This window comes from Nerophis ophidion, linkage group LG14 (assembly GCF_033978795.1).
Source record: "Nerophis ophidion isolate RoL-2023_Sa linkage group LG14, RoL_Noph_v1.0, whole genome shotgun sequence".
NCBI lineage: Eukaryota > Metazoa > Chordata > Actinopteri > Syngnathiformes > Syngnathidae > Nerophis > Nerophis ophidion.
In genome coordinates, this window is record NC_084624.1 from 28,280,203 (window position 1) to 28,304,199 (window position 23,997).

At 39.9% G+C, this 23,997-nt stretch overlaps 1 protein-coding gene across 8 annotated transcripts in view; it reads left to right on the forward strand.

The window, feature by feature from the left end:
• The window catches only part of LOC133568406 (zinc finger protein 521), a 293,495-nt gene that overhangs the window by 2,591 nt on the left and 266,907 nt on the right, over positions 1–23,997 (forward strand). For 5 of the 8 annotated variants that reach the window (XM_061920306.1, XM_061920303.1, XM_061920301.1 and 2 more), the window contains exon 2: positions 20,421–20,483. The exons of 1 other annotated variant lie outside the window; for it this stretch is intronic. Coding sequence is in view for 5 of the 7 variants with exons in the window: in XM_061920303.1 (XP_061776287.1) it covers positions 20,421–20,483 (63 nt within the window). In the remaining 2 variants the exon portion in view is untranslated. The remainder of the gene's footprint in view (positions 1–20,420; positions 20,484–23,997) is intronic. 2 more of the 8 variants (XM_061920307.1, XM_061920302.1) reach the window with 1 other exon arrangement.

Genomic DNA, 23,997 nt, shown 5'->3' on the forward strand with positions numbered 1-23,997 from the left:
TGCACAGAGTATTAAAATCATGGCATTAAAACTAAAAAATAAAGACAACTTCAGATTGTTTTCAATGTTTTACGTTGGCCAAAAATAGAACAAACAAATACTGTAAATATTACAATAAAAATATAGAAATAAACTTTACCGGCAGCGGTAAAGTTTAGATCAATGAAGGAAAGAAGAAAGTGAATGAATGTTTATAACTGACTACATTTACATATGCATAAAATGATGTTTTCTTTTGTACATTTTTTAAAATGAATTAAGTAACATTCATAACAACCTTTTTCCAAAACATAATATATAATGTGAGATATAACAGGATAATGCATACATTTATCATTTGTTTTCAAAACGCTTACAAAAATGTGGGACCACAAAATTTTACTGTGGGACCCCATTTTTATGACTTGATGGGGTCCCTGGGATCCCATTTTGAAAATTCCTAGCGCTAGGTTGGCTGTGGTCTGCGGTTCTAATACTCATCAAATATCATCTCGGGGGCCATAGATAATTCATTCACGGGCCAGATCTGGCCCACGGGCCTTGACTTTGACACTAAGGTATTGACAAATGTTTTGTGTGTCACAATTATGCATTATTTAGTCTCACAATACAACAATACATTTTCAGCAGCTTAACATTCTTGATGTCCTTTAAAAAATCAGCTTGCACCTGCTGTAAACATTTTTTTGTATTAAAAAAAAAAAATAAATCAATATAAACCGTTTGCGTTTCAAAGGAAAAAACCCAAAGTTTAAGTGAGGAGAAAAACCAAATATATAAAAAACTACCACATTTGTTTTGTAATTTTGACATTGCAAATCTGAATGATTTAGTTACACAATTATGTATCCTTACTTGAATATAAATGGTCCTAGTACAATAATATTACAATAAAGTGATGTACACATCAAACATAATGACACTCTTCACATTGTTAATGTCCTATGAAGTATCATTTGTATTAAAACACAATTAGAATAGGAAAACAACCATATTTTTTAATGGGTACTTATGTTCAACTTAACCGAGCAAACATTTCCAAAAACAGTACAAATATTAAAAAAATAAAAATTGCATTTGCACATTTATTTTGTCGCAATTTTTGCATCATTGTATCATTCACTTGCACACTAATGTCCCCATACTTTGATACCAGGTGTCCCACATTTGCAGGAAGTATGATACAAATGGATTAAATACATTAAAAAGAGAGGTAATATGTTGTAAATATGCTGTGCTTCAAAACATGTCAGCCTTTTGTTTTTATGTTGAAGGAAAAAATTGCTAAAATTGGTTAATACATTTTTTTTTAAATAGGCATATATTACAATTTTTAACTAGTAGAAATTTTTTTTTTATAAAATATAAAAAATTATTGTTTGCATTCCAGCATCATTTTGTTGCCCAATAATTCCCCTCCAGTGACACCAAGTCTCCCTCATATGCATATGATAAAAATGGATTAAATGCATTAAAAAGAGAGACAATATGGTGTAAATATGCAGTGCTTCAAAACATGTCAGCTTACTGTTTTTATGTTTAGGGGGAAAATTTGCTTAAATTTGGTAATTTGTGTTTAAAAAAATAAATAAAAAAATAGGGCTATATTACACTTTGAAACTAGCAGAATTATTTTTATAAAATAATAAAACGTTATTTTGCATAACTTGTTGCACAATAACTCCCCTACAGTGACACCAGATCTCCTACACAAGCCTGGCCCCTCCCACTTTCACTCCCCAGAACATAACCTCTCAAATGCATCTACCATATTTCCTTGAATAGCCGCCGGGGCGCTTATTAATTTAAAACCTCTTCTCACTCCTGCGCTTACCAAAGGCATGCGGTAAAAGTAAGCATGCACTAATTATTTTAAAACCTCTTCTCACTACGGCACATACCAAAGGCATGCAGTAAAAATTTGAGTGTGATGTAAGCTTGGACCTTAAATCCTACTGAATGGCTCTTAATCTTCTTCCCTTTATGCGATTTCAAATTACCGGTATTGAAATCAGCCTCCTTCATTTTGAAAATGATGACAGGGGAAGTGTCACTCGTGACGTCACGAGTTTGAGCAGGCGGTAATACTAAGCATGCGCTAATTATTTTGCGAAGCGAGTTTGACCCGGCAGTAATTCAAGCCAGGCGCATACTATATGCCCTGCGGAAATTCAAGGAAATACGGTATTTGAACAGAAAAATAGTTTAGCATTTCTCCACTCTGTTTTTTTTTTTTCTTTCTTAGCCAACGGTTGTGTCAGATAGCTCCGCCGTCTTCCGGGCCCGCTCGCCATTAATGGTCCGTGGCATAACACCCATTAACACGTTTCTAATGTGACACAAAAATATGGTTAGTATTATCATTAAGGAAATGATGATGGAGCTGCAGAAGGAAAAAAACTAAAACCCATTAGCACGACTGTCAGCGCGCTTGTCATGCAAGGGGCTGGAGCGCGGCGCCGGACCTGAGGCGTCGCGGGAGCTGGCCGATATCTCCTCTTATTTCACGGCGCGTGTCTGTCTTGTTGTCATGGCTCGTCTGATCTGGAGACAGTGATTGATCCCCATTCTTCACCTCCATTGCATGTTTTTACTCAATTAATGCTGTTATTTTACTCTCACCTGTGTAGAAAATGAAGGATTGCAAACATCGTGCAACGTTTATGACACCAATGGTCAGTTCAAATAATGCTCATTAAGAAAGTTAGTCATGTGTGTGTCAGTCCCCCCCCCCCCCCCCCCCCCCCCCGTCCCTGCCTCCTCCCGGGCCTAATTGAAGAGGGTTGACCTCTTGACCCCCAGCTAAATTGAGTTGTAGTCCCCGTGGCGAGCGTCTCCTTCGCGGTCAGTCAGGGGCGGATTACACAGCCATTGTGCTCGCCGCCGTATCGTCCGAGCTGCTTGTAACCAAGCGGATGAGTCACGCATATCCAGGAACACACACTCGGGGCGACACACACACACTGAGAAGCAAGGAATGTTTGTGTTACGGAAGAACTGAGCTGATCACGAATTTGTCAGGTTGCTATTAATTCCTCCATAAAAAAAGGAGCCATCCCGTTTGGGGGATTGTCACTCAAAGTATAATGACAGTCACTTCCTGTGTGTGGCCGCTGTGTTAATTAGTGGCCTTTAGTGCCGCAACACTTGTTGTGGGATTATGTTTAATTTAAAAAAAAAACACACCCATTTCTGAGCTTTTCACTATCAAAGGAGCAGCGCCGAAGCGGTCCCGCGTGTGTTTGGTATTGTTTTTTCTTCTCTCCGCAGTTTGGCGCCAGCTGAGTGATACACTGTACCTCGTCAAACATTAATTAACTGATAGCAGTGATGCTGCGGGATGACATGTTTGGTGCTTCAAGTCATTACCAGATAAGCTTTGCAACATGTTAATTAAAACTGGCCGGATGTATTTGTGTTAGCCGTCCTGACCTGAGCTGACAGAAAACTGGCATTTCACTTCATGATTTAATGTGGGACATGGAGTGATGAAAACATGAAAAGAAAAACAATTAAACCACTAACCGACTTTTTTCTGGGGGGGTTTTTATGTCACAAGTAGGGTTGTCCCGATACCAATATTTTGGTACCGGCACCAAAGTGCATTTCGATACTTTTCAAAATAAAGGGGACCACAAAAAATAGCATTATTGACTTTATTTTGACAAACAATCTTAGGGTACATTAAACATATGTTTATTATTGCAATTTTGTCCTTAAATAAAATAGTGAACATACGAGACAACTTTTCTTTTATTAGTAAGTAAACAAACAAAGGCTCCTAATTCGTCTGCTGACATATGCAGTAACATATTGTGTCATTTATCATTCTATTATTTTGTCAAAATTATTAAGGATCAGTGGTCGAAAATGAATTATTAATCTACTTCTTCATTTACTGTTAATATCTGCTTACATGTTCTATCTACACTTCTGTTAAAACTTATTCTTCTGTTGTTTGAATGCTTTGCATTAGTTTTTTGCAAGATACCACAAATTTGGGTATCGATCCAATACCAACTAAATGGTAAATGGGTTATATTTGTATAGCGCTTTTCTACATGTAAGGTACTCAAAGCGCTTTGACACTATATCCACATTCACCCATTCTCACCCACTGGTGACAGTAGCTCCCATGCAAGGCCCTAACCACGACCCATCAGGAGAAGGGTGGAGTGTCTTGCTCAAGGACACAACGGACGTGACGAGGTTGGTAGAAGGTGGGGATCGAACCAGGAACCCTCAGGTTGCTGGCATGGCCGTCTCCAAGTAGTTACAGGATCATACGTACAATGGTCATTTTCAAAGTCCTCATGTGTCTAGGGACGCATTTCCTGAGTTTATAAACATAAAACTAAAAAAGATTCTGTGATGCTAAAATATATTGATGTAATCATAGTAGTATCGACTAGATATGTTCATGTACTTGGTATCATTACAGTGGATGTCAGGTGTAGATCCACTCATGGCATTTGTTTACATTGTGATGCCGGTGAGCTATTGTATCCTCCTATAATGTGTACTGAAGCATGTTTAGTTATTCCTCGTCCTGCAGGGATGATACTTGTAAGAAACTTACTTTATTTGTCACCATGGAGGCGAGGATTAGTGATTTAGAAGTAGCTAAAACACTGCAGACTGCGGATGGATTTTAGCCGCTAGCTAGTTCGCCATGTCTTAAAGCACCTCTTCCTGAGGACGTTTCAGTGTTATAGATTCACCTTTATCTTTAGTTTTTGAGCCAAAATGCGTCTGCTCTCCCTTTTCTGTCTACGCACTGTGTCTGCTTGTAAGTACTCAGTGATTGTGTGCTGCCTAACATGCTCCTCTGCTCGTAAAACCTGAATTAATTTCGCCACACCAAGAGTGTGTGTGACAATCATTGGTACTTTAACTTTAACTTTAATGTCACGACGTGACAACAGCCGCCGTCATGGGTGTTAAAAAAAAGAGAGACGGTGGGTAACCGGTACTTTTTAGAGGCGGTGTAGTACTGGATATGATTTATTAGTATCGCGGTACTGTACTAGTACCGGAATACCGTACAACCCTAGTCACAAGTAGAAGCCACCAATGGGTTACGTGAAGTGTAAGAGTTTTGCGATTGTCTGTGATTGTGTGGGCCGTGGAGGATGTCTAAGGAGTGCACAGTGGACGACTGAGTGGCCTGTTTTGTTTCTGCACTAAAGAGAACGACCACTTTCTCGTCATCCTTACACGTTAAAGTGCTTTTTAGACAAGGAGCGCCATGAGTTTTCATTTCAGAGTCTACAGAACTCCACTAGCTTTGTTGCTGGTCACTTTTATAATAAGGAGGATCGGCTTGCTTGTTGATTATAAAGACACTAATGAAGCCTTTGTATTGTCTGCTAGCTCAGATGCCTTATGTGTTTATAGGCAAGGGAGACCAAGTAGAGCCGGGGTGTCAAACTCATATACAGAGTGGGCCAAAATTTAAAACCGAACAAAGCAGCGGGCCGAGGTTGAACAAATTAACCTTTTAGTAGGGACCCAAACAAGTTTTGCATTGAATCTTGAACAAGCAAGGCTTACAGTATATAAATTTATAGTGACATGCAAAATCGAATTTCAAATATTAATCATAATTAAATAATATCAATGGCATATCAAATAAAATTTAAATAAAAATGGAATGCCTCTTTTCGGCAGCGGGGTTGAGGTGGACGGGGTTTGGTGATAGCGGGGGGTGTATATTGTAGCGTCCTGGAAGAGTTAGTGCTGCAAGGGGTTGTGGGTATTTGTTCTGTTGTGTTTATGTTGTGTTACAGCGCGGGTGTTCTCCCAAAATGTGTCATTCTTGTTTGGTGTGGGTTCACAGTGTGGCGCATATTTGTAACAGTGTTAAAGTTGTTTATACGGCCACCCTTAGTGTGACCTGTATGGCTGTTGACCAAGTATGCCTTGCATTCACTTGTGTGTGTGTATAAGCCGCATATATTATGTGACTGGGCTGGCACGCTGTTTGTATGGAAGAAAAGCGGACGTGGCGACAGGTTGTAGAGAACGCCAAAGGCAGTGCTTTTAAGGCCCACCCCCAATATTGTTGCCCGGGATGAAATTCGGGAGGGACACTTAACTTCGGGAGTCTCCTGGGAAAATCCGGAGGGTTGTAAAGTAAGAGTATTAGCGGTGAATGCGGTGTTACAGCAGCGGGCCAGCTCTAATGTTAATTTGATATGGCCTCAAGGGCCAAGTGAAATTACACGGCGGGCCAAATTTGGCCCGCGGGCCAGAGTTTGACACCCATGAAGTAGAGCCAAGGGTTGTACTGTATACCGATACTAGTATAGTATCGCAGTACTAAAGAATCAAAATTGGTACTATACTCTGTTTGAAAAGTACCGGTTCCCGGGCATGACGTCGCGTCGTGACATTGCTGGTTTTACAAGTGGAGGAGCATGTTGAGCAGTGCCCAATCACGAAGTACTTACAAGCAGACACAGTATGTAGACAGAAAAGGGAGAATGGACGCATTTTGGCCCAAAAAATGATGATAAAGGTGAAGCTATAACACTGAAACGCCCTCAGGAAGACGTGCTTTAAAACATGAGTAGCTGGCTAGCAGCGAACATCCATCCGCAGTCTGCAGCGTTTTAGCTACTTCTAAAACACTAATCCTCGTCTCGATGGCGATAAATAAAGTAAGTTTCTTACAAGTATCATCCCTGCAAGACGAGGAATAGCTAGGAGGATACAATAGCTCACCGGCGTCACAATGTAAACAAATGCCATGACATCCACTGTAATGATACCAAATACAATAGTGTATCTAGTCGATAATTCTATGATTACATCGATATTTTTTTATTGTCCCAAAAACTTTTTTCCTTTTTAAAAAATTCATATTATTTTAATAAACTCAGGAAATGCGTCCCTGGAAACATGAGGCCTTTGTATCACCAATGTATGATCCTGTAACTGCTTGGTATCGGATTGATTCCTAAATTTGTGGCATCATCCAAAACTAATGTAAATTATCCAAACAACAGAAGAATAAGTTATTATTACATTTTAACAGAGGTGTAGATAGAACATGTTGAAACAGAACAAAAGCAGATATTAACAGTAAATGAACAAGTAGATTAATAATACATTTTTACAGCTTGTCCTTAATAATTTTAACAAAATAATAGAATGATGAATGACACAATATGTTACTGCATGAATCCGCCGACAAATTAGGAGCCTTTGTTTGCTTACTTACTTTTAAAAGACACGTCTAGTATGTTCACTATTTTACTTAAGGACGAAAGTTTTCTTCCATTGCAATAAGAAACATATGTTTAATGTACCCTAAGATTTTTTTATTAAAATAATTCCAATAATGACATTTTTTGTGGTCATCTTTATTTAGAAAAGTATCGAAATACATTTTGGTACCGTATCGGGACAACCCTAGTAGAGTCCAATGTATTTGGGGCGGTCCAAATTAATAGAAATAAACACTCACTTGTATTGACTCAATTGAATCTGTCCGTCATTGAAATCAACTGGAGAAAATGTCAAACAAACTCTTTTCTGATATATTGTTTGTCAAAGTAAAGCAAAAAAATCCATATGATGGATGCGCTGAGTTTACCCTAAAGTACATTTCTGGCATGTTACATCCACCTTTTTAAACAATCATTTTCGCGTCTAAATATCACTTTTTCAATGACGTATGAAAATAAAAGATCTCAACAAAATGTGTTGAATGCTCGTCTCTTTGTGCTGATAGAAATATTCCTCTCTTTTTTACCTCAGTTTTCCTCTTTTTTCCCAAAGTGTGCTCTCATGCCTGAATTTCACGTTGATGTGGGCTTGCAGGTAAACAAATACCAGAAGATGGCTGAGTAGTGTTTTACAGTTTGGGTAAAGTTTTCCAGGATCTCTTCTTTGTTTTCCATTTTAACCATACCAAAAATTGAAGATGTGCATCACTCCGAAGCTGCATGGATGACTTTTAGCAGCATAAAAATTTTCTATTGTTGTGCACTTTAAAGGAAGCTGCTAAAATATTGTAACTTGAGGACATTACACACACTTTGTATATGTATATTGCGCTTGTATTTTAAATTTATTAGTAAATTCAGTCATTTTAAACTTGTTATGTATTTTTATATTTGTTGTGTAATTTTAAGGGTGGATGCTAAATGTGACTTAAAAGGACTACAGATGGAAATTTGCTTGGCGCTCCTCCTGGTGGAGCCATCTTTTTTAATGTAACTGCACATTGTCCTTAAAATAAAATAAACGGAAACGGAACTGCTCGAGAGACAGATAGGTTCAAGGATACAAGATTATAGCTAATGTCTGAAAGTTTTTATTTTTTAAATTGAACAGCAATGTACATAAATGTCAAGGCACTTTCAACACATTCAACAATATTACACATCCATCCAGTTGAGGTACAGCATTAAACATAATAATACGCAATAATAATACACAATATAATACAAACCCCGTTTCCATATGAGTTGGGAAATTGTGTTGGATGTAAATATAAACGGAATACAATGATTTGCAAATCATTTTCAATCCATATTCAGTTGAATATGCTACAAAGACAACATATTTGATGTTCAAACTGATAAACATTTTTTTTTTTTTGCAAATAATCATTAACTTTAGAATTTGATGCCAGCAACATGTGACAAAGAAGTTGGGAAAGGTGGTTTTAAATACTGATAAAGTTGAGGAATGCTCATCAAACACTTATTTGGAACATCCCACATGTGTGGAGGCTAATTGGGAACAGGTGGGTGCCATGATTGGGTATAAAAGCAGCTTCCATGAAATGCTAAGTTATTCACAAACAAGGATGGGGCGAGGGTCACCACTTTGTAAGCAAATTTTAAACAGTTTTAGAACAACATTTCTCAACGAGCTATTGCAAGGAATTTAGGGATTTTACCATCTACGGTCCTTAAAATCATCAAAAGGTTCAGAAAATCTGGAAAAATCACCAAACGTAAGCGATGATATTACCGACCTTTGATCCCTCAGTCGGTACTGCATCAAAAACCGACATCAGTGTGTAAAGGATATCACCACATGGGTTCAGGAACACTTCATAAAACCACTGTCAGTAACTACAGTTGGTCGCTACATCTGTAAGTGCAAGTTAAAACTCTACAATGCAAAGCCAAACCCATTTATCAACAGCACCCAGATACGCCGCCGGCTTCGCTGGGCTCGAGCTCACCTAAGATGGACTGATGCAAAGTGGAAAAGTGTTCTGTGGTTTGACCAGTCCACATTCCAAATTATATTTGGAAACTGTGGACGTGGTGTCCTCCGGAACAAAGAACAAAATTACCATTTGGATTATTATAGGCGCAAAGTTCAAAAGCCAGCGTCTGTGATGGCATTGTGGTGTATTAGTGCCCAAGGAATGGGCAACTTACACATCTGTGAAGGCACCATTAATTCTGAATGGTCCATACAGGTTTTGGAGCAACATATGTTGTCATCCAAGCAACGTTATCATGGACGCCTCTGCTTATTTCAGCAAAACAATGTCAAGCCACGTGTTACAACAGCGTGGCTTCGTAGTAAAAGAGTGCGGGTACTTTCCTGGTCCGCCTGCAGTCCAGACATGTCTCCCATCGAAAATGTGTGGCGCATTATGAAGCGTAAAATACGACAGAGGAGACCCCGGACTGTTGAATGACTAAACCTCTACATAAAACAAAGAATTGGAAAGAATTCCACTTTCAAAGCTTCAACAATTAGTTTCCTCAGTTCCCAAGCGTTTATTGAGTGTTGTTAAAAGAAAAGGTGATGTAACACAGTGGTGAACATGCCCTTTCCCAACTACAGCCATGAAATTCTAAGTTAATTATTATTTTGCAAAAAAAATAAAGTTTATGAGTTTGAACATCAAATATCTTGTCTTTGTAGTGCATTCAACTGAATATGGGTTGAAAATGATTTGCAAATCATTGTATTCTGTTTATATTTACTTCCAACACATTTTCCCAACTCATATGGAAACGGGGTTTGTAAAATACAAAATTTAAAAAGACAAAAAGAGGGTTCATTTAAATCACTTTTCAATACAAATATCAAATTAAGGGCTTTGGTACTTTAAACCATTTCTCAAGATTTAACCATTAAGCCAATGGCGAAATGTAGGTTTTACTTTCAGAAATCGACATATATGTATACAAAATGTTGCTTCCAGCATAATAATGTTGACAAACATTAACTTTTTTTTTGTTGGTTTCAAATAAAGAAGCAAATGTGGGAATTATACATTGATCTGAATTGTCTTTTTAAACCACTGTGGAATGTAAAAACACAAAACCATACCTGATGTAATCCAACACCGGAACATACAAAAACCAAACAAATGAGTAAATATGTCAGGAAAGCTGCTGTATTGCAGGGATTGGTCACGACGTGATGGGTATGATATGACGTAGACTTTGTATGACTATCTTGGGTACTACGCCAGATGTACGGTGCCAAACTCTGCCATGATTAACTCAACTTTATAGAGGAAATTCGCAGTCTTTCAGAAGTTGTCTTAATGACTAAACTTTTAATGTTTCCAGCAGGCGACAAATCATCCCCCACATTTTCACTTTTTCACAAGATAGCTTTTTTCTGCCTCAACTCCCTCATCTCACCAACAGGGATAATAATCAAAAACAAAAAAGGGAAAAAGGAAAAAAAAAAAGCTGCCACCGATCTTTGATAGAACCGCGGGGGATTTATTAGGACCCCCCATCCCTGGACCATTTAAATGATGTCAAATGCCAAGGCGCTCAACGGCGCTGGAGAAACTCATTAAACTCTCAGGGCGTCAGTCACCGAGGCCCGCTCCAGCAGGACCGCAGTAGCTGATTCAGACTTGTGTGGTGGCTCTGAGGGACGTCCCTCCGCGGTGTCCAACTCGCTCGACTTCCATTATACTAATTAATTGCCATATCCTTGATTTGTTTGGCATATGCAACGCTCATGTTATAGCAACTATTTCCAACAATATGAAAGATTATTCGCTCTTCATCAGAAGGTTATTTTAGACCAAAACTCCATGAGTGTCTCTTCTGGCTGGTCAATAGGAACATTCCGGCTGGGAATTTAGTACCATATTTTTCGGACTTTGGCCCTGCGATGAGGTGGCGACTTGTCCAGGTGTACCCCACCTTCCGCCCAAATGCAGCTGAGATAGGCTTCAGCGACCCCCCGCGATCCCAGAAGGGACAAGCGGTAGAAAATGGCTGGGGATGGAAGGATTTTTCGGACTATAAGTCGCACATAAAATCATTTAATTTTTTCAAAACACGACGGTGCGCCTTATAACCCGGTGCGCCTAATGTTCGGAATAACTTTGGTTGTGCTTACCAACCTCAAAGCTATTTTATTTGGTACATAGTGTAAAGATAAGTGTTACCAGTAGATGGAAGTCACAAATAAGAGATACGTGTAGACTGAAATATGATGGCAGTCACACATAAGAGATACATGTAAACTGCAATATGACTCAAGTAAACAACAACAACAGTGTAAATATTCTATTGAAAATATAAAACGATACACACAGCGCTCAAAAATCTATCAAAATGTATTAGTACGACTTAAGTAAACTATGAAACCGCACCGCTTAATGGATTGTACTGTGCTTCAATATATGAGTATTATTATGGTGTGTGTACAAGGTTAAGCTATACTATCTGGCGATTTTTTTCACAATATTATGCAAAAGCAACTTTTCTTGTACCTGCTGATCTGAATTTGGGATCTGCAAAAGTCCTGAAAATTTGCACGCTTCCGCCTTTGTAGTCTTTCTTGACACCATAGTCCATAAGCTTCTTCTTTTTCTCTATCTTTTTGTTATGAAACATTCATCCTCCACTGTTGCCAATTTAATATAAAATAGTGCAAAGTTCTTACTTATATCTGTTAGTAAACTCGCCATAAAAGCACTAAAACATACCGGTGTAGTGAGTTTACTTTATTCACCCAAGGAACTTTAATTATTAGAGAATTCCGGTTGGACGGTTTTTCATTCGACACATTTCCGGCGTTGTTGTTGCAATAGTGAGCCAGGAATGAGGAAATGCTGCTCCGTTATTGATTTTAGTAAAGTCTGATTGTCATTAAAACCGTCTTTTGACACTTCTTCCACTCCCGTCCTTGCACTCTACACCGCGACAACAAAGATAACGGGGAGAAGACGCTCCTGAAGGTGAGCCAAGTAAATAAGACCGCCTACAAAACGGCCCGTTCAGAAGCAACTGTCAGAAAGCGACTTGAAGATGGTCTGCAAAACACAATCCATGCAACATTTTGATCACAAAACCAACATTACATGTTATGTAGAACACAAGGAAGTGTTTTCCATTCAGAGAAAAAAAACTTTAATGCGCCCTTTAAACCGGTGCGCCTTTTGTATGACAATAGACCTCACCTGACCCTATTTCACATCTTTACACATGAGCACACACAAAAGTACCATATTTTTCGGACATTAAGGCGCACTTAAAATCCCTTCATTTTTGACAGCGCGCAAACCCGGTGTGCCTAATATACGGAATAATTCTGGTTGTGCTTTATTTGGTCCATTATGTAGTGATAAGTGTGAACAGTAGATGGCAGTCACACGTAAGAGATACGTGTGGATTGCAAGTTGACACCTGTTCGATAAATTATGCTGTCAAAGCAAGCCCAACACGTTGAGAATATAGAACATTACAAACGGCGCTCCAAAATCTGTCAGAATGTTTCAGTACGACTTTGGTAGGCTTCGAAGCCGCACCGCTTGATGGATTATCTGCGCATTAAGGCTACCTTTGTCAGGTGTACTGTGCTTTAACATATGCGTATTATTATGGAAGGACCCCAAAATGGCACCTGTTAGGAAATATATTATCTGGTGTTTCGTTTTGCAACATTATGCAAAACCAACTTTTCTTCTGTATTTGGGATCTGCATAAGACCCAGATATTTTTGCACGTCTGCCATTGTAGTCCACGCTGTAGTCAATAGTCCTCTTGTTGTGGGACATTCATCCTCCGCTGTTGTCATTTCTTATATAAAGTGGCATACAGTTGTAACTTATATCTGTCAGTAGACTCGCTATGGAAGTGTTTAAAAACTATCAGTACAAAAAAGACGCTGTCTAAGTAAATAAGTCCTGCCCACAAAACGGTATATCCTGAGGAGACGGTCAGAAAGCGACTTGAAGTTGGTCCGCAAAACATAATGTATGCACATTTTGACCAAATATTCACCATTACATGTTATGTAGACCACAAGGAAGTGATTCAAATTTAGAAAAAAAAATCATAATATGACCCCTCTAATGTAACCTGACTCTTGCCAGATCCTTGTAGTTCGCTGAGCTCCACACAAGAATCTGGGATTTCTCAATAGATGTATTTCAGAAGGCGGTGCCGTGTAAAAAAATCATTGCATGTGATTGGACAAACCACTAGTCCGTTACCTTGAATGACATACCACTTTAACCACTCACATCGAAATCAACCCGTGACGCTGATGAGAGCGACCCTGAGAAATCCAAAACAGAACAGCCGAGATATTGGATAACGACAGAGCAAAAAGTTAGACAACTTTTACTGAAACGACGCAGCAATGTCAGTAGACAATTGATGTCGTTTGTGCACAGAAAATATGCAGAATCAATGTCAGCACACGACTCCTCGCTGCGTGCCGCCATTGTTGTTTAAATCAAACAGTCGTTTCGGCGCTACGTCACATCTATGAAAACCCGCCTGGCGATCCTGATTGGTTCACTATTTTTTGCTATCTTGAAGGAGTTTGCATTGCCCTCGATCCTAGATCCTTGTGTCGAGCCTATCGAACTACAAGGATCTGGCGAGAGTCACATTACCTTTAATGTGCCTTATAATCTGATGCGCCTTTTGTATGAATATAGACCTGAATAACCCGCTCATTGGCACCCTATGGTCCGAAAATTGGTAAAATTGGTATCATTAAGTATCGGTATCGATTGTCATGAAGGTACAATATCGGTTCAAATGTGAACGGTACACTCCGTCCCTCATTTTATTGTTTTTTCTCATAATGTTGTCACTTTATCCTTTTTTTTTTTTGTAATACTGCAACTCAATGCTTGCAATACGATTTTCGTCCCATTACCCTTTTGATATACAGTACAAGCCAAAAGTTAGAACACACCTTCTCATTCAATGCATTTTCTTTATTTTCATGACTATTTACATTAGGGCTGCGAATCTTTGGGAGTCCTACGATTCGATTCAATATTGATTCTTGGGGTCGCGATTCGATAATATATCAAGTTTTTCCGATTCAACGCGATTCTCGATTCAAAAACTATAGTTTTCTGACACAAAACGATTCTGTATTCATTCAATACATAGGATTTCAGCAGGATCTACCCTAATCTGCTGACATGCTAGCAGAGTAGTATAATTTTTTAAAAAGCTTTTATAATTGTAAAGGACAATGTTTTATCAACTGATTGCAATAATGTAAATTTGTTTTAACTATTAAACGAACCAAAATATGACTTATTTTATCTTTGTGAAAACATTGGACACAGTGTGTTGTCAAGCTTATGTGATGCGATGCAAGTGTAAGCCACTGTGACACTATTGTTCTTGTTTTTTATTTTTTATGAATGTCTAATGATAATGTCAATGAGGGATTTTTAATTGCTGCTATGCTGAAATTATAACTAATATTGATACTGTTGTTGATAATATTCATTTTTGTTTCACTACTTTTGTTTTTTTCCGTGTCGTGTTTGTGTCTCCTCTCAATTGCTCTGTTTATTGCAGTTCTGAGTGTTGCTGGGTCAGGTTTGGTTTTGGAGTTGGATTGCATTGTTATGGTATTGCTGTGTAGTGGTTTGTTGGATTGATTAAAAATAAATAAAAAAATAAAATAAAATAAAAAACAAAACAAATAAAAATCGATTTAAAAAAAAAGAGGATTGATTCTGAATCGCACAACGTACTGTATTCGAATCGATTTTTTCCCACAACCCTAATTTACACTGTAGATTGTCACTGAAGGCATCACAACTATGAATGAACACATGTGGAGTTATGTACTTAACAAAAAAAGATGAAATAGAGTTAAAAAGTTAAAGCACCAATGATTGTCACTCACACACTAGGTGTGGCGAAATTATTCTCTGCAAATCGAAAGCATGTATTATATTCTAGTTTCTTCCAAATAGCCACCCTTTGCTTTGATAACTGGTTTGCACACTCATGGCATTCTCTCGATGAGCTTCAAGAGGTAGTCACCTGAAATGGATTTCACTTCACAGATGTCATAGTTTTGATGCCTTCAGTGACAATCTACAATTTAAATAGTCATGAAAATAAAGAAAACGCATGGAAATGAGAGGGTGTGTCCAAACCTTTGGCCTGTACTGTATGTTTAATTGAATTTTCTTTTCTTTTTTTTTGTGAAATAATAATATTGCCATTGAGCACAAGATTGTTCTCTGGAGATATGTATGTATATGATGTACTAGATGTATGATATGGAAATGACTATGACACTCGATAAACAAAAACAACAATAAAACAATAACATTTTCAGGCCTCAAATTTTAACTTTTTAAGGTCAAGGCTAGTGTTGCCTTAAAGGAGGGCTCATATTTTAGGGCACCAAGGCAAGTAAGAAGGTTACCAAGGCAAACATTATTTTCTTTCGAGGTATAAATTGTTTTTTTTTTATTCGTTATTAATACAAACTTGGCAGGTTTTTGTCATTTCATGATGCCTTTATCTCTATTTTTAAATTTTGATAAAGGGAGATATATTTTTAAATTGTTTATTTATTTTTTTAAGTTAGGTATAGTGTGTGAATGTGAGTGTGAATATTGTCTGTCTATCTGTGTTGGCCCTGCGATGAGGTGGCGACTTGTCCAGGGTGTACCCCGCCTTCTGCCCGATTGTAGCTGAGATAGGCGCCAGCGCCCCCCGCGACCCCGAAAGGGAATAAGCGGTAGAAAATGGATGGAAGTTAGGTATATTTATATGTACATTTGGATGATGTATCAGTACAGCTTCATTAAGCGTTTGAGCAGAAATATGTGATATAGGAATTAATTATTCACAATAACATATTAACAAAATGCTGTGTAACCTGAATGTTTTTAGAAGTAATACCTTTGTGACATAAAAAAAACATGTAATTTATAAAAACTTCGAGTTTACTTTTTGATATTAAAATAAAACACAAAGCAGTTTGACAAATGAAGATGACATCTATAAAACAAGCTTTGTTCCTCTCTTGGTTCAGTACAACAGTTTGGCCAACAACAATAAAGAGGAGTGACACCTCTCAAATCGAATACACAATCTTCACAACCTGCTTTTAGTTCTATGAGATGACACAATATTTGAGCTAGTATTGATGTTATTTGAACACTGATACAGTTTGCAGTTAAATATAGGAGTTACTGTAACATCCCAGTCAACAAACTAAAGAAGTTTTAATCAAGTTGTGACAATGTTCACGACACATCGCCCGCTGCAAAACATCACATAGTTTTCTCCTTCGCTGTATACTTTTAGTGTGGAGACAAGTGTTTCCAATATTGTCAACACCTGTCTCCATCCAAACACGGCAGTGTGCCCTTAAACGCACGGCGGGAAGCGAGGGGAAAATGACGTTAAACCAAGCGCTTGGCTCCGTTTACTCCGAGGGGAAATCTCCGGAGCAAAGTCCATGTCCTTAGTCCGCCTTGATTATCAAACCCAAACACTGCTAGTGCGCATGCGTCTGACTTTGTTTAGCCTAAAATGCTTAAATAAATAACGTTTTTTGGGTAATTTAAAAAGTTGAAAACAGTAAAATTACGAGTGAAATAGTCATAATTAGGGATTAGGTTCGAAATCGGTTCTCCCGGGTGTTCGATTAGAAAAGAACCGATTCTATGGACTCGAATCCCTTTTTGACAACCAGTTCCCACTATAGTAAAGAAAAATATTTTTTTTTTTATATTCGAATCCCCGGGAACGAATCCCTTCCCACGTACAAGAAATGCCCTGTGGGACCTGCAATGTTATGCTCATTTGATTGTAGACTCTTACTCACACCTTGTGGCGAAATGAAAATACTACGCGTCATTAGTTTGGGCACTTCCGGGTTAAGACAATTGAGAAGTAAACAAGTTGTGTTAGCTCTTACAAGCCTTGGAAAAGATAAGTCTGTAATTAAACTGTTTAACTTGTTTATGTAACCCAATATTAAGGTGAAAAGTTGTTAAGTTTGATACTAAGATGTTTTTTGAAAAACGATTTTTGTGCACGGTTTCAATGGACGTTTAGAGGACTTAAAATGGTTGCCAGTCGTATATTTCCACCATCGAAATAGTTTCAACACTCAGAAGTATTTGTTTGATGATAGTACTGTATATTTGTGTGAAGCTAATATTTACATATTGTGTATTACATTTCAGTATGTTAATTGAGTCACATACCTTATACATTTGTCATTGTGTGTATTTCAGTTAAAAAAAAAAAATAACAGTCCAGTGCAAGACAAAAGTAAAGATAGGAAAAGACAAAGCAAGATCAAAAACAATAAAGAGCCTAAATCATGGGTGTCAAACTCTGGCCCGCGGGCCGAATTTGGTCCGCCGTGTAATTTCATTTGGCCCTTGAGGCAATAATAAATTAACATTAGAGCTGCCCCGCCGGTATTATACAATGGCGGTGCCGCTGTATCACCGTATTCAACGCTAATTTTCATGCTTGCCAACCCTCCCGATTTTTCCAGGAGAATCCCGAATCCCCCCCCCCCCCCCCCCCCCCCCCCCAGAAAATCTCCCGGGGCAACCATTCTCCCGAATTTACACCCGGACAACAATATTGGGGGATGTGCCTTAAAGGTACTGCTTTTAGCATCTTCTACAACCTGTCGTCACGTCGGCTTTTCCTCCATACAAACAGCGTAGTCACGTAATATATGCGGGTTCTACACACGCACAAGGGAATGCAAAGCATACTTGGTCAACAGCCATACAGGTCACACTGAGGGTGGCCATATAAACAACTTTAACACTGTTACACCACACTGTGAACCCACACCAAACAAGAATGACAAACACATTTCGGGAGAACATTTGCACCGTAACACAACATAAACACAACAGAACAAATACCCAGAACTCCTTGCAGCACTAACTCTTTCGAGACGCTACAATATACACCCCCGCTACCAACAAAACTCGATTTTGATTTCACTATAAAGTTATATAAGCCTTGCTTGTTCAATATTCAATGCAAAACTTGTTTGGGTCCCTATTAAAATGTTAAGTTGTTCAACTTTGGCCCGCGGCTTTGTTCAGTTTAGAATTTTGGCCCACTCTGTATTTGAGTTTGACACCCCTGGCCTAAATGGATTAATCTGCTTTGGATTGTTTGTTAGCTGGCAATATGCAATAATTGTTGATTGATGACTGGTGTTCTTAGTGTCATAGTGTGTGTAGTTAGTATGTTCCAATAGCAGCAAAAGTGCACTTTTTGGAGAGCTGTATTATTTTCAGTTTTGATTTTATTTAACACTATATTATTATTTATACACCTTTAGTGATCACAGAGACAGGTTGTTATTGTGTTACTGTATATATTTGTTTTTCTGAAAAATCCCACTTAATATACTTTGGGTAACAGTCAATATTTATTTATTTTATTTTTTTCTCATAAAATAAAAGTGAGCTTTTGTTAAACCAAATATTGTGTTTTTTTCGTATACAACAACCAACCTGGATTCGATAAGAGAATTGATAAGGAATCAGTTCAATAAGAGGATTCGATAATGGGCTCGAACGCAATCATTTCTTATCAAACATCATCATTTTTTATTCTTATTGTAATATTTCTCTATTTTTTTTTCCATTTAAACCCCCATTATTTCCTTTTTCCTTTTTTTTTTAAATTGATCTCAACTCTGTACACTGCTGCTGGAATTTCAATTTTCCTGTAGGAATTCTCCTGAAGGAATCAATAAAGTACTATCTATCTATCTATCTATATATCTATCCCTAGTCATAATGCTATGAGAATGTGTCGTAATGTGAAAAAAAGTAGTATGTCTAAATGAAAAGTAGTAATATTCCATAAAACAAGTTGTAATGTTTTGATAGGAAAGTCACCGAGCGGCACCAGGCCTATAGACACAACAACCCTCCACCCTGGACAATGGGCATATGCACCTCCTCAGTATTACTGACCATCTGACATTTTATGGCAAATTATCATTCTACCGTTTCCTCTTACGTCCCTCATCCATTAACAATTAAAAAGTCAAGGGCGGTCACGATGTTTTTGCCGCCGATGTTGGTCAATTTTTTAGGGCGTTACGGCAAGTGACGAGGGCGGTCGCCGCTATTACCGCAGTTGCCGTGATTCAATTCCAGCCCTGGAATTTTTCTTGACGTAATACACGTCGGCTTTATGATCGTAACACTCCTTCCTTGTGCTGGGCCTGACAGTCAGAATGTATAAAAACAAAAAAACAACTCAACACTTTTAGTTTCATTTTTCACCAAGGTTTGACTCCCCTCTTGCCTCTAACTTGCGAAACCCGCCCCACGGGAAAAGCTTCCGCCACCAAAGGGTCCAGCCTTAATTATGCAAAGTACAGGATATTTTGTGCGGTTTGAAAAGTGCGTCGGCAGTCAGTGCCCAACTCCCCTAGTGGGAGGTCCTGTCACACTCCCCCCTTCCACCCTTTCTACCCCCCCTCCATGCCCGGGAAAATGAAAGGCTGGGAAAATACATAATGGAGAATGCAATCCGACTTCACGGGTGGAACGCAGAGGCGTAAGAAGCCCTCAGCGAGACCCTCATTTTACATGGAACAGGTGGGAGACTCTTTTGTTCTCTCCCCGCTGTTAAAATCCATTTCATTTCTCCTACTTGTCACGACACCCCTCGCCGTCTTCATAAAGGCGCCGACGTGAAAGGCTTCCCGCCGTTTTGCTAAACACGAGTCGCGTCTTCTGGAGGCAACGCCGCTGTTGTCGAAAAGTCCAAAGTGGCGAACTTGCCATGCCGCCTAATGAGGGCTGATCAAGCCGTCACTAGTTTGTCAGCCTCTGGCCTGAAGAGAAAACCGCTTCGCTCTAATACAAAATATCAAGTCCGCTTTTCTAAAATCCTTTTGCTCAACCAAAGGTGTCATCAAGGTGTTTTTTTCCGGACGTGTCCGTAATTCATCAGGTCTTACTGGGTCTAATATGTTATTTACGCATGTGGCTCTTTGCCTTGTTGCCAGAAAAACATAGGAAAGCCTTGCAAGGATTCCCAAACCCAAGATTGAAAGTGCTTTTAACATCCCAAAAAAAGAAGGAACTCTTAATGTGCTGAACTTCTTTTTCCACAATTAACTGTATCTTCCCCCTCCCCCCACCCTCTACTCTGTCTTTCTGTTTCTGGCAGTAGAAGACAATGTGACAGCAGAGGAGCAGCAGCACAGTCCCGGGCAGACTGCCATTCCGAGCGGTAATGCTCCATTTCGTATTTCATCATTTTCGTCTGGAAAGTAGATCATGTGTCTCTGCGTGTGTGTGCGTGTGTGTGTGTGTGTGTGTGTGTGTGTGTGTGTGTGTGTGTGTGTGTGTGTTTGTGTGTGTGTGTGTTCACAGGGATAATGCGTTTCCTGTTTTTGAGGTTTTCATTGAGTAAACGTGAGAGGAATTTGAGTCTTGCGTATACGCATGCATTCAGGAGTAGTGTTGTCCCGACACAAATATTTTGGTACTTATTTCGATACTTTTTAGTACTTTTTGCTACTTTTCTAAATAAAGGGGACCACAAAAAATGGCATTATTGGCTTTTTTTTGACAAAAAAATCTTACGGTACATTAAACATATGTTTCTTATTGCAAGTTTGTCCTTAAATAAAATGGTGAACATACATGACAACTTGTCTTTTATTAGTAAGTAAACAAACAAAATCTCCTAATTTAGTCTGCTGGCATATGCAGAAACATATTGTGTCATTTATCATTCTATTATTTTGTCAACATTATTAAGAACAAGTGGTAGAAAATTAATTATTAATCCACTTGTTCATTTACTGTTAATATCTGGTTATTTTCTATTTTAACATGTTTTATCTACACTTCTGTTAAAATGTAATAATCACTTATTCTACTGTTGTTTGATACTTCACATTTGTTTTGGATACCATAAATTTGGGTATTAATCCGATACCAAGTAGTTACAGGATCATACATTTGTCATATTCAAAGTCCTCATGTGTCCAGGGACATATCTCCTGAGTTGATAAACATAATATACATTTTGTAAAAACGAAAGCTATTGTGATGCCAAAAAATATCGATATAAGCATAGAAGTATTGAATAGATACGTTCCTGTACTTGGTATCATTTCAGTGGATGTTAGGTGTAGATCCACCAATGGCATTTGTTTACATTGTGACGCCGGTGAGCTATTGTACCCTCCTGATTGATTGAGACTATATTAGTAGATTGCACAGTACAGTACATATTCTGTACAATTGACCACTAAAGGATAACACCTGAATAAGTTTTTCAACTTGTTTAAGTTGGGTGCACGTCCCACGGTGTGTAGTGAAGCATGTTTAGCTATTCCTCATCCTGCAGGGATGATACTTGTAAGAAACTGACTGTATTTGTTGCCATGGGAGGCAAGGATTAGTGATTTAGAAGTAGATAAAACACTGCCGATTGCAAATAGACATTAGCCGCTAACTAGTTAGCCATGTCTTAAAGCACCTCTTCTGGTGCTTTACTTCACCTTTATCTTTAATTTTTAAGCCAAACTGCGTCCATTCTCCCTTTTCTGACTACACACTGTCTGCTTGTAAGTACTCTGTGAATGTGCGCTGCCGAACATGCTCTTCTGCTCGTAAACCAGCAATGACATGATGTGACGACGGGGCTCGGGGGGTGTTAGACCTGTACTCTTTAGAGGCGGTATATTACCGAATATGATTCATTAGTATCGTGGCACTATACTAATACAGGTATACCGTACAACCCTATTCATGTGTCTTTGTTACTTTGTTGGGTCCATGTTTTGTTTACAAGGACTAGAGTGATAATTCAGGTCATGCAAGTAGAACGAATCCGCCCTGAACGCACTACACTGTATATTTTCATTTTATTTGTCTTCAGGTTAAGTCTTCAGCGTGGCCATTTAAAACCTGATATGGACGGTTTGGACCTTTGAGCTCGCCACCTTCGTCCGGTGGACTTTTCATTCTTTTGCGGCACTTTGATGAAGCTCACCGGCGTCACATTGTAAACAAATGCCATGGGTGGATCTACACCTGACATCCACTGTAATGATACCAAGTCCAACAGCGTATCTGGTCGATACTACTATGATTACATCAATTTTTTTTTATTGTCACAAAATCTTTTTCCTTTTTATACCTCTATGAAGAAGATAAAACATGGACCCAGATTTCCCTCGCCCGGACGCGGGTCACCGGGGACCCCTCTGGAGCCAGGCCCGGAGGTGGGGCACGATGGCGAGCGCCTGGTGGCCGGGCCTGTTCCGAAGAGGCAACGTGGGTCCCCCCTCCAATGGGCTCACCACCCGTAGCAGGGGCCATAGAGGTCGGGTGCAATGTGAGCTGGGCGGAAGCCGAAGGCAGGGCACTTGGCGGTCCGATCCTCGGCTACAGAAGCTAGCTCTTGGGACGTGGAACGTCACTTCACTGGGGGGGAAAGAGCCTGAGCTAGTGCGCGAAGTGGAGAAGTTCCAGCTGGATATAGTCGGACTCACTTCGACGCACAGCAAGGGCTCTGGAACCACTTCTCTTGAGAGGGGCTGGACCCTCTTCCACTCTGGCGTTGCCGACAGTGAGAGGCGACGGGCTGGGGTGGCAATTCTGGTTTCCCCCCGGCTTAAAGCCTGCACGTTTGAGTTCAACCCGGTGGACGAAAGGGTAGCCTCCCTCCGCCTTCAGGTGGGGGGACGGGTCCTGACTGTTGTTTGTGCTTATGCACCAAACGGCAGTTCAAAGTACCCACCCTTTTTGGGTACACTCGAGGGAGTACTGGAAAGTGCTCCCCCGGGTGATTCCCTTGTCCTACTGGGGGACTTCAACGCTCATGTTGGCAACGACAGTGAAACCTGGAGAGGCGTGATTGGGAAGAATGGCCGCCCGGATCCGAACCAGAGTGGTGTTTTGTTATTGGACTTTTGTGCTCGTCACAATTTGTCCATTACAAACACCATGTTCAAACATAAGGGTGTCCATATGTGCACTTGGCACCAGGACACCCGAGGCCGCAGTTCCATGATCGACTTTGTAGTTGTGTCATCGGATTTGTGGCCTTATGTTTTGGACACTCGAGTGAAGAGAGGGGCAGAGCTTTCTACCGATCACCACCTGGTGGTGAGTTGGCAGCGATGGTGGGGGAGGATGCCGGACCGACCTGGCAGGCCCAAACGCATTGTGAGGGTCTGCTGGGAACGTCTGGCAGAGTCTCCTGTCAGAGAAAGTTTCAATTCCCACCTCCGGAAGAACTTCGAACATGTCACGAGGGAGGTGCTGGACATTGAGTCCGAGTGGACCATGTTCCGCACCTCTATTGTCGAAGCGGCTGATCGGAGCTGTGGCCGCAAGGTAGTTGGTGCCTATCGGGGCGGCAATCCTAAAACCCCTTGGTGGACACCAGCGGTGAGGGATGCCGTCAAGCTGAAGAAGGAGTCCTATCGGGTCCTTTTGGCTCATAGGACTGCGGAGGCAGTGGACAGGTACCGACAGGCCAAGCGGTGTGCGGCTTCAGCGGTCGCTCAGGCAAAAACTCGGACATAGGAGGAGTTCGGGGAAGCCATGGAAAACGACTTCCGGACGACTTCGAAGCGATTCTGGACCACCCCCCGCCGCCTCAGGAAGGGGAAGCAGTGCACTATCAACACCGTGTATGGTGCGGATGGTGTTCTGCTGACCTCAACTGCGGATGTTGTGGATCGGTGGAAGGAATACTTCGAAGACCTCCTCAATCCCACCAA